Source organism: Sinohyriopsis cumingii, chromosome 14 (assembly GCF_028554795.1).
Source record: "Sinohyriopsis cumingii isolate HCF-2022 chromosome 14, ASM2855479v2, whole genome shotgun sequence".
Classification (NCBI taxonomy): domain Eukaryota; kingdom Metazoa; phylum Mollusca; class Bivalvia; order Unionida; family Unionidae; genus Sinohyriopsis; species Sinohyriopsis cumingii.
Window position 1 is genome coordinate 31,274,538 of NC_142974.1, and position 12,689 is coordinate 31,287,226.

Here is a 12,689-nt window from a genome sequence, read left to right on the forward strand (position 1 = left end):
AGGAGAAACAGTCATATTCAGCTCTGGTTGGGAAACTTGGGCAAAGATTCCGAAACACCCATCAGCAAAACCGATGGCTTTCAAGATTCGAAGCATGAAAACGTCAACCTGGTGAGTCCATAGTCGTACTTGGGGATAGTCTTCGTCAGATGGCACAAACGGCTTATTCCAATTTGGGCGAAGTTGCACAATAAGCCATTGCAATGAACCAATTATACAATGCAATTTCATTAGAGATGAAATGTAGCTGCATGGATAGGGAATGCAAAACTTGCAGAAGCGGTTGATGTGATTGAAAGATATGAAGCCGTAATTGGAGATAGTAATGCAAGGAAGTCAAGTTTCAGAGGTGTAGCTGGGCTAAATGACCAGTCGGAAGAAACAAGTTCGTACAAGAATGGATGAGCAGACCCTTCTTTAGAAAATACCCTGAAATAAGTTATGGAAAAGCTAGATAAAATTTAAAAGAACATTACATCTAGATGGGAGACTAAGCCTCAAACTCAGCCATTTAAAAACAGATCTATATTTATCTGCAATTCTCCGGATCACTTGTTCCGTAAGTGCCCAATTTACCAAAAGTGTCAAAGTCAGATGGAAGCTATAAATTATACATACAAAGGAGCGATCACTCAGCAGACCCAATATAAACAGCAGGGAAACAGCAAACCATCAGCTCATTAGGCCAGGGGTTCATGGGAGGACAATGGCCTAAAGAAAATGATTTGACCAGAGAGACGAAGGATAAAACTGTAGATAACAAACATTTAGGTCAGGTTGGAGAAGTTATAGGAAAATCGGACAATGGGCTTTATACAGCTGGAAGTATTCTAGGTGTCGAGGCAAAGTTTCTTGTTGACAGTGGCTCCACTTCTACTCTTTTGTCGCACTCTATGTTTCAAAAGATACCTTATGAAAACCGACCTGCTCTTGTGGCTAATCCACAAGAAGTGCGGGGAGTAAATGGTCAACATCAACAAGTTTACGGACAAGTTCTACTGAATATTGTGTTTGGTGCTATTCCATACGCACAGACTGTGATTGTATGTGATATTATGCCCGAAGGTATCCTTGGAGAAGATTTTATGCTTAAGTTTGCAAGTAAAATTGACTATTAAGAACTTGAGAATTCAGACAAATGATGCTGATATACAATGTTGGATTGGGGGAGAAGTTTCAATGTCATGTAGAGTTGTTGTAAAATGTACCATTACTATACCTGCTAAATCTTATATATGGCTACCAGTCATGATGCAAGGAATTAAACACCTTTCGGACATTGGACTTGTTGAATGAAACAGAGAGCTCTTTGAAAAAGAACATTTATATATTGTTCAGGGCATTATTGACACAAGAAAGGAATACAAGGTGTTGCAGGTCGTCAACGAAAATGACTCAGATGTTAGCGTATACCCAAATATGAAGCTGGGCTCTTGTGAATCAGTATACACAGAAGAAACGATAGAACAGAGATGCAATACAGTTCTTACGCACAATGCTGATGATGCTCCAGGAAAGATGCCTGGGCATCTAGAAGAATTGTTGCAAAGAAAATCCAAAAATTTGAGTAATGATGAAAAACAAGCCTTCTTGGAACTACTCATTAAGTATCAGGATGTTTTCTCCAAATCAAAAGATGATCTAGGGCGCACTGACAGAGTGTTACACCGCAATAATACCCTTCACGCCGCCCCTATACACCAGCCGCCAAAAAGACAACCAGTTGGGAAAAGGCAAGTGAAAGAGCAAGAGCTACAGAAAATGCTGGAACAGAAAATTATTGAGCCATCAAATAGCCTCTGGGCTTCCCCTGTAGTTTTGGTTACCAAGAAAGATGGATCAACATGCTTCTGCGTAGACTATAGAAAACTGAATGATGTAACTGTCAAGGATGCTTATCCATTACCAAAAGGTGATGAATGCCTAGACGCCTTAAGTGGATCAAAATGGTTTCATTGTATGGATCTCAACTCAGGATTCAGGCAGATCTGCTTAGACCCAAATGATAAAGAGAAAACAGCTTTTGCAACCGGTCTTGGCCTATACCAATTTACTGTAATGCCATTTGGACTTGCGGAAAATCCTTCAACATTTGAAAGATTTATGGAAGATATATGAAGGGGATTGCAGTGGAAAGAATGCTTGATATACATGGACGACATTCTCGCACAAGCGATTTCCTTTCCTCAGAGTTTGGAACGCTTGGAACACATTTTCAAGAGACTGTTGGAGTCAAATCTGAAGCTGAAACCATCTAAATGTATCTTCTTCCAACGCAGTGCAAAATGTTTAGGCCATATCGTTTCGGAAGATGGCGTGCATACTGACCCAGATAAAATTTCAGCTGTTTAAGACTGACCGCAACCAAAGAATCCTAAGCAAGCTCGCACCTTCTTAGGTTTATGCACTTATTACAGACGGTTTTTGAAGTTCTTTGCTGATACTGCTAGACTTTTTCATAAGTTATGTGAAAAAAGTGTCAAGTTTGCTTGGACGGAGGATAGCCAGGCATCATTTGATGCTTTGAAACTAGCCCTAACAACTACTCCAGTCCTTGCTTATCCACAAGCTGGGCTTCGCTTTATTTTAGACACTGATGCTAGTAAATATGCAGTTGGAGCTGTACATCCCAAGAGCAAGATGGACATGAGAGGGTGATTGCTTACATGAGCAAAGCCTTGAAAAAGCATGAAGTTTCATACTGTGTGACAAGAAAGGAGTTGCTTGCTGTAGTCTCTGCACTTCGGAAATTTCATCATTATCTTTATGGGCAAGAGGTCCTCATACGCACTGATAATTCTGCAGTCAGTTAGATACAAAATCTGAAATGTCCAACAGGGCAAGTTGCAAGATGCCTGCAAGAACTGGGCACTTACAACCTTCATGTCACTCATAGAGCTGGTAAGAAGCACTCTAACGAAGATGCATTAGCCCGAAATCCTTGCGCTGTTTGCCGGCGGCAACAAGAATCTGACGAAATCTCTGATGATGATTTTGAACTCTCAGATTACAAAAATGAGTCACAACCACTGTCTCAGATATCCGATGCACCCTCCGACGTTGCACAGTTCTCTCCGAACAAAAACAGTGGGAAAAAAAGTTTAGATGTGAATTCTTTCCCTGTACAAGAGAACGATTTAGACTTCGTGAGGGTCATAACTCGAGCTCAGAAGGCACATAAGGAGGCTGGTCCAAAAACAACTCACTGTTATGGTGGGATGGTCCAGCGACGAAATACTTTAAGAACAGCTGCAGGATCCTAATACTGCCCTATCATGGTTCAAGCTGAAGAAGGTTCTGGCAGACCTGAATGGTCAAATATCTCAGGCAGTCAAGCAGAGCTGAAGACGTTATGACGCAGTTGGGATAGGCTACACCTGAAGGATGGCATGCTATACCGAAATTGGATAAGTGAAGATGGCCAGACCACCCATTACCAGCTGGTTGTCCCGACCAAAATGAGGGCAGATATACTCAAGTACTTTCATGACGTTCCATCAGCTGGCCATCTGGGTGCATATAAGACACTTGAGAAAATCAAATATAGATTTTACTAGCCAAATATGAGAATGGAGATAGAAAGCTACTTCACAACCTGCGATAGCTGCGTGGCAAGGAAAATGCCGAAGATATCTCGCAGATCACAACTAGGCCAATATTTAGCTGGGGAGCCATTGGAGCGAGTAGCAATGGATATTTTGGATCCATTACCTAAGAGTACAAATGGATACCGATATATCCTGGTCATGTGTGACCTGTTTACAAAATGGACAGAAGATTATCCATTGTCAGATCAGGAAGCTCAAACTATTGCAAAGGCCTTTGTTGACTGCTTTGTTAGTAGATTTGGCACCCCAATTCAAGTACACTCTGATCAGGGTACTAACTACCATTCAAAGATATTTCAAGACATGTGTGCTCTTCTTCACATCAAGAAGACGGGGACCACCAGCATGCATCCTCAAGCAAATGGAACTGTTGAAAGATTCAATCGGACCCTTACAGTTATACTTTCAATGTATTGTGAAACGAAACAACACAGCTGAGATGAGTATCTCCAACAAGTAATGATGGCATATACGTCATCCGTTAATGTCAGTACTGGGTTTACACAAAACATGATGACTTTGGGAAGATAAATTACATTACCAATGAAGGCAGTAATAGGCACTCCGACGGAGTTGAACAACCTGGACAAAACTGATATTGGAAGTGCCGATTATGTCAAAAATCTTCAGTCGAGGTTGAAGGAATCACACAACATCGCTCGTATCCATATTAAAGTCAGTTCCCAATACCAGAAGAAATATTATGATCTAAAGGCAAAGAAGAGATTATTTGAACTTGGACAGGCAGTTTGACTGCACAATCCAATAAGAAGACTAGGAATTTATCATAAGTTCGTTCCAAAATGAAAAGGACCTTATCTGATCACAAAGAAACTTGATGATTTAATTTATTTAGTTAAGAAATCGAAGAAACAGTCAGCAAAAGCTTATCACATTGACCGTCTATTGCATTATAAAGGAAAGAATATACCAGTTTGGATCTACCCACAGAAGTAGACCTATCACAAATTGAATAGCAGAAACCATGTGCGTGTTATAAAAAAATCAGTTTTCTTGACGGGTATAAAGAGACGAGGGTGGCAAATTGAAAAGGCAGCTAAAGAAATTCCAAGAGTAGGAGACGATTACATGATAGTGGACGGCTTCGTGCAGGCAGGGAGATATATAAATAGTTTGACTTTGAGGATTCAATGCTGGAAGGTAGCTAACAATGATTGTTCAGTTTGGGCTACGTCTGGCCAACCTGGGCGCCAAATCACTGGATCCCTGTCCTACCTGAGTGTAAATAAGTACAACGAGAGGAACATGCATGGTGAAGTGTCCAATTACGTGAGTTAATGAGGTCCTACAGATGGAATATGCTGGGCTGCAATACAACTGAGCTGATGCAGAAAAAGAAGATCATAACGTTTCGCATGGAAAACGTACATTGTTCAGCGTTCTGCTATTCAAATTAGAAACTGGGGGGGGGGGGGCAGGAGCGTTTTAATAACAATAATGTTTCGCGGCAGATAGACAAAGGTTCTGTTACCAGAGAAAAACAAACATTTCTTTCTTGCTATCTTACATCTATAGCGGTCTTCTTTCTCCAAATGATGATAGAGATCTGAGAATGAATGCAGAGCACTGAACTGTTATTGTTAGCCTGTTGATGGACCTTGTCAGTTGATAAAATTATTTGAAAATTTCAGAATCTTCTCTAAAGCAGTTGCAAAGTGTTGGGTGTGTCCAGTGGAATTCGCCAGGAGACGCGAATTGAAGAATCATCTCGCTGCTGCGTCCCATTCAAGGCTACGCGTTGTCTGCGGCTGGTGCACAGATGAGGAAATGGTGTTTCGCAGGATGGTGGACTTGAAGCAGGATGTCATGCAGTTATATCCTAAAGTTGCAGATGATGTACCTTCGGACTTCTTTGGAAAAGGGAATGGTTTTTGGATGGCTCATCACCCGAGAGACTACAACCAGATTGTTGATGCTTCCCCCAAGGAGAGCAGAGCACCTGTCCAAGCTAGAATAAGGCTATTAATGTGGTTAGAAAAGTGCCCAAATACCTCCCGCTCCAGGACTGAGTGGCAGAGATGATGGAAAGTTCTCTACAGCACTGGAGCTAGGCGACAACTTGGAACCTCTTCCTTAACTATTTGGAAGGAATACAAACGGAATGCATCCACTGTATCAAGACATAGTTCATCTGAACATGCGTTTGTACCAGATCGAGGGCATGATGGCGCATCCCTACTCACCATCGAGGCCCGAAATTAAAAGGGAACTTAGTATCAATCATATCAAGAAAGATGCATCAAATGCAGTGGTGGAGGTCTTTGATAAAATCAAGAAAGTTTGGTATAATGTTGACATCCAATGCCAGGATGAAAGGGATGCATGTAACCTGATGAGGAAGATGATGGCCGTCACTTCGGACATTTGTCATTCATTCCCAGAGGGAGGCGGAGGTCAGGAAATTTCAGAAGAGATAAAGTATGAAATCATCGCTTTCCTTGGGGTCTCCAAGGGAAATGTAAGTACCATATCAAGATTTTTGCCACCAACGTTTGGACTAGGTGGTAAGAGAAGATAATCATCTGAAATATGTGCAAAGTCATCGAAGAAGGCAAAGGCCCCAAAACCAATTGAAGATCCTTCGTCCGTTAATCCACCAGCTGCTGTCTCTCCGTGTTCCATATCACAGTACCAACTAGTCAGGTCCTGTTACCTGCAATTCCAGCAACACCAGCTCACCAGTCACCTGAACCAAGAAGATGTACACCTCTGCCTGACGAAAACATATTGGATCTGTCTATGAAGAGGGATAAACCAGTCAGGACAGTCAAACCATATACAGCATCACCGCCGCGTCTATCAGCATACAGAACAAGGGCAGCCAACCTACTGGAATGGGTCTGTATGCCCTTATTCCCACCAGCCAGACGCGATTGGCAGGAGGATACAGTCATCCAGATACCAACTGGATCAATTATGTTACCTTGGCCACCCAAGGATTGGAAGAGAATGAATCCATATCAGAAGTTACTCCAGTGGGATGACGCCTCTATGATTTTGAAGAATTCCATTTACAAGCCATTACCACCATCTCTATACAGAGGCGTCTTACTGGAAATGTTTAATATGTTGGCTCTTCCTGGTACGGCGGTCCCAATATTGACAGTAGAACAACCGATTTACAGGAAGGCACGTTATTATAATTACATTCCCATTGGGAATTCATCTATAAAGACTCAACAGTAGGGAAAATGTTGGAAATGTATAAAGCAGCAGCTGACAGGAGGGAAACAACTACTGACCTCCTAATCAAATTAACCCTGAATGCCGGAGTCAGCCAAAGACTTGAGAATTAGCCCACAAACATCAACAGTAAATATAATATGTTTCCCGGAGGTTCACCAGTTTAGGTGGGGAGAGTGTAATACTTAACTCAGCACACCAAAATGTTATTAAAAACTACATTCCTTCTTAAGTTCCTGAACGCATGCCACCCACTCACCATTGTTTAGACCGCCATCTGCATCTCTTGTAAATGTGTCCTCTGTGTTTTATACTAAATGTGAGTATAAGACCTTTATATGGTCCTCGTAATGTCACGCTGTTGTCATGAGTATTAATGAATTCGTCAAGAAATTCATTCAAAGACATCAACAGTTCTACAAGCCTTGGTATCTCAACATTAAGTGGAAAGACGTTCGCACAATAGTAGTCATTGTGCCATATTCATTTTCTTGTTGGACCATGTGGGTGTCATGCTGGAATTTCACATAAATGGTTTAGGAATTGAATTATCTTACCTTCCATGATTTTTGGAATATCAAAGCTAGAAATATAATGCTAGTCCATAAATTAGAGACTTCAACCATCCGGAGGAGTTTCATTGCCGAAACAGCGGAGATGCAGGATAGTGATGGATTCAATGTGCACAGCCAAAGAATCACATTTGTCTGACTTTTGTTGAATAATAAGTTAGAAGTAGTGTTGTTGTTCATTATTGTAAGTTCTTGGTTATGAAGAATTTGTTATTTTACTTTAATGTGCGAAATAGTATGCATTTGATAGGGATTATTTCTAACCGTATTACGACTCATTGCATCAGCAGTAAGTTGTACTCTCGCTCGATTCGCATCGAAATTCACTTGTCCGTTTCGTTCAGTTCTACTTAATCTTAGGTATGAATATATGAATAAGATTAAAAGTAAAGACGCACACCATGGATATGTAGAGGACAACTTACTTATGTCTAAATTGTGTGTGCAGAGGGACTTTTCCGTGCAGTTTGAACAGTTGGCTCGGTTACCGCTATGGCTAACCCTCAGAAGGACAAACATTGATTGGCAAACTAAGGTAATGTGAGGTAAATAGGAGTATATGAATACGAGTGCAGACAGTGCACTGGCAGATAGCTGTCAGAGTGGCAAAGTATGAACACCTAAGTAGGAAAGAATTTCGGCAAACCATCACTTATATATATATTTTTACACAACGGATATTAACGTTGGCACTTTGAAATCCCAGAACTGAATCAAATTGTTATGAGAAGTTTTAAATATATTTATTACATGATTGCCATTGAATGTAAATCCTTTAGAATTATTTTATAATTCTTTATAAAGCCGCTGCTATCTCCTACCACACTGCTCATGTACACTAGTACCTAAATTATAGTTTTTATTGAGATCACGGTGCCATGTCAGAATGTATTACAGTCAATCCAATATTTAGCTGTTAATATACACAGGAATTTAATAATATAATTAATTTTACCATAATATAGTGTATTATTTTATTTCGGCATTTAGACAATTAAGTCTGATTTATATTATCAAAAGCCGATAGTGTTCTGACGAACACTGTGTTTATGTAAAGTCACTATGCCATATTGAGAAGCATGTTCTTTATCACCTTTATTATTTACAAAAAAGTATTTTAAGTCTTTAACTCTGGTTTTTTCGATATAAAACACACGGGGTGTTATAATATATATATATATATTACTCTAGCAAGACAAATTTAGAAGAAATGTCCAGGATTATGAAATTACTTAAGTTTGCTTTATAACAATGTGAAAGAATAACAGTCCATGTTTAGTGGTTACTTTAATTGCTATTGTTATGAATCATGGAGCTGAAATTCTGTCTTTTTCTTATATGTCTTAAGTGTAGTCAAATTTATCATATAGGAGACTGATGAAAATTCACACAGATTGCATGTTTTTATTTCATATAAATAATTTTAGTAACAGTCTCAACAAATGAGTCACATTTTTTTACAAATTAATAGTCACCAGAAATAGTGTTATTTTTAACAGTTCTTGCAGGGGCTGCACAACCTTGTGTATATAGTTGTTACATTTGTCACATTAAACCATATTTTAATGCACATTTGGCAGCCCATGCATGCCTTGGCATTCTATTTCAATGGCCAGTGTTGTGTATTTCTTATCCAGGTCAAGCTTTTGGCCTTTTTATGTACTCTCAGACTTTGGGAATGGAGCCATCTGATGTTTTTCAATACACTTGAAAAGGTGAGGTCTCATGGCAATTTCATCAAACTGTAAATTTATATCGCCAGCCTGTTCATTATAACAAAATTTTATCATGCTGGCTGTGACACCATTTTACCACTATTGCATATGCAGAATTTTCATATATGTTATTCCCACTATTAAGTAACTGGTGCTTAACATGCATTGAGCAAGATTGATATTTTGTCAGCAAAGTTTTTGATCAAATAAAATGTCACTTTTTTATTTTATGCTAAGCAGTGAATTACTTGATTTTCTAATTAAAATAATATTAATATTTCACTGTAGTAAAACAATAATATTTTTTCGCTACAGGAAATACTTTTTTGGTTCAGAACATACTTACCCCCCTTTGATTTTCTACCTAATAAAAAACAGTTATACATTGATGAATTACTTGTGGTTGTTTTCTTATTAATAATCCCTGTCTGTTATCCTTGAAATTTGTAGATTGTTATTCTAGAACTATCAGTTAATATTTATCAATCTGATGTGGAACTAATTTTGTGCGCAGGTACACATAGCACAGCAGAACATGTACGGTAAACAGATGACATTACCGTAAGAAATCTGCTAATTCACTGTGTCACAAATTATAGGTAGCCAACATATGGGAGCATAAAATAATTTTAAACAAATATTTGCTTGAAACGAGTGAATAACGGATACATTTCATCTCGTGGCTTCGCCAATCGTGAAAATATTGAGTTTTTCATCCACTCTATGAAATATATCCGTTATTCACTCGTTTCAAGCAAATATCCTCTATATATTTGAAAAACAGTTTACTTTTTTGGAAACTAGTCCAGGATCTTTTATTTGCTTTTGAATTGGGTGAAGGTTAATTCAGAAAACACGCTAAATGAGAATTTTTGGAAGATATGTGGTGTTGATGCAACAGTACATTTCTGCACTGAAACTGGCAATTTCTGGAAGCAGCCATGAGGAGAATTGGGGTGGTTTCTGAACATTTCACTGAGGTGTAGAAATGTAGCTGGACTGCTTAATTGGTGACACGGGTGTTTGTGGTGCATTTGCAGGATAATTTTTTGGAAGTGGGCTTTTAGACTTGATTGTCTTAATCCTTGAACATGGATCCGATGATTTGCATTGTCTCTTGATAATGGATAGAGATGTCTTGACCATGTTGTTTGAAATTAGCTGTGACATTCAGCATATGAGAGAGGCTTATTTTACTGCAGAAACCAGTGCCGGTATTACAAAAATGTCATTTCTATACCATGGTCATGGTTATCTTTTGTGAGCTTTCTTAATGGGACATTTGCTAGTGTTCTTGTGAAGTTGAGTTAAATTTAAGGCCTGCATATCAGTTAGATTGTTGATGCCAATGCCAGGATGTGGTAACTTGTGCAAAGAGATGCACACAAGCAGATTTATTTTTGATATAATTAAATGGCATATTTGTCAGCTCTGGGACCAGCTTTAGGAACATGTTAAATGTTTGGTTGCTTGCTGCTGCAAATGCAAGAGTACGTTGTGTGGAACAGTGTGTGGATTCTGTGTGTATCATGGATGTATTTGTCATAGTCTCAGTGTCACAGTTGCTGTCTTTGTTGTTGTTTGTCCCCATTTAATATTTCCATTTTAATTTGATCCACAATGTCTTTGGGTTTGCACACATTCTGTGGTATGTGTACTTCCTCTCTATCAATGGATGCTGACTAGTGACATAGTTTTAGCATGTAATTTCCAACATCACAAGATCCAAGTAGAAGTTTGTGAACATAGCAGTATTGTAGGTAGTTAAAAGTCAGAACAACACTGTCTAGGGGTACTTCCTTGCAGCTAGTAAAGTGTTTTATCAATGTGTTCATACGTTTACAAATGTTATTTGTAACATAAGAGTATGGAGTAAACTCCAGCATCTTCTAGTACCCTCCTGCATGTATCTTGTACCTAGAATGGCATTGTTTGTAGCCTGTTCGTCGACTGTGACAGTAACAGGATTGTTTTCTTATAGTTGGGAACTGATCTTGCCATAGTTTTCCAGAACTTGTCATGAAGCATGTCACACTTGAGGTCATGAATCAGGAAACCTGCAGGGATTGTTACACTACATTGGAACAATCAAGTATGGAAACATAAAAGTCACCTATGTTAAACATTGTATCATACAACTACTGTACAGGTTTATTGGATTTCATGAATAAAACTTTGTTTAGTTTGGACAGAATATCTGAATGGACTGTAATACAAATCGTATATGGGTAATTTATAGTGATGTCATCCTTTGCCGCTTCGATGTGGTATACCAGTTGCAAATTCTATCGTGTCAAAGCCGTTGGTTTCGAATTATAAAGATTTCATGTTTTTTAAGCTTGTTTGGAATTTCTTGGGCTCATCACCCATTGGTTCACACCTGGTACATCTCTGCTTGCAATCCGCTTGTAAATGTCACTCATATGTTGAAGAGAAGCCTTTTCTATGATCGTTTGTAAAACTGAAGACAGTGTTCTTATGTATCCAGCTGAGTTTTCATTTTTGTCGTTGCCATGTGGTCCTGGAAGATATAATGATTTTATATAATAACCGATGTCTTTGCTCATGTAATCTCTTTGTTGAAACTTGACGGTACCTTTGGAGTGACCCTCAGATTTGTAGCATGGAGCAAATAATGATGGGTTCTATTTTTGAATACTATTGCCACCTTTATTGAACCACATATATCCATTGCAAGCCCACTCTTTCACTTTAAATTTATCATCGTCAGGGTGTATACGGTACAATTCCTTGCCTTTAGGTCTATTTGGCGGAATGGGTGAGCTGTTATTTTGTTGTGCTGTCTTTAGCACCACCACCAACTTGCTTACGGCATTTAGATACAGACTGCTGGAATTCTGGTATTGGGGTTGATGCTGGCCTGATTTGTGTAACTCGGTTATTGTATGATACTCTGACATTTATGGTATGATACTTGGAAATTGACTGATACAGGCTGATTGGAACTGAGAGGCGGAAAGGACATTGCATCAATGTAGGTATGGTCTTTAGGTACTGATCCAAACAAAATATTGATAAAAATGCAAATAGTAAATTCAATTTTATGTGTAAGTCTAATATTTATCAATTAATGCATGCAAATGAGACTAAGTGCTGATTCATTTAAACATTCCTTGTACTCAGAGTAAGCTGGTTTGTTAAAATATATGCCAGGGTACCTTGATTTCACACAGTTCATATGAAGATGTTAGCAAAATTGTAAATTGTTTCTAAGAGTGAGAAACCTACATTACAGTTGTTTTCCATAGGTCCAACACATGTTTTACAATAACCAAACATAGCTCAGAAAGTGATTGGCACCTGTTAATTTAGTCATTGAAAAGAAAATGTAATCCATGGCCAAAAAAGATCCTTGGGACAACATGTATGAATTCTGGAAAATTATGTTTCTTGGATGTCCTAAACATCAATTCCCTGATCTGTTCAGTGGTTCTGCCAATTATTTTAAATGATGATTGCAAACTGTGACTCATTTCTCAAAGAAGAATGTACACTACTCAGAAGAAAATGACCATTTACCAATGTAAACAAATGGTTGATTATACAGATATAAGGTGCTCCAATAAATC

The 12,689-nt window shown here is 38.7% G+C and overlaps 1 protein-coding gene across 1 annotated transcript in view; it reads right to left on the reverse strand.

Moving 5' to 3' along the window:
• Window positions 1-11,432: 11,432 nt before the first annotated feature.
• The window catches only part of LOC149783515 (uncharacterized), an 89,025-nt gene continuing 87,768 nt past the window's right edge, over window positions 11,433-12,689 (reverse strand). The window contains exon 18 of the mRNA XM_089932859.1: window positions 11,433-11,620. Coding sequence (XP_089788985.1) covers window positions 11,433-11,620 — 188 coding nt within the window. The remainder of the gene's footprint in view (window positions 11,621-12,689) is intronic.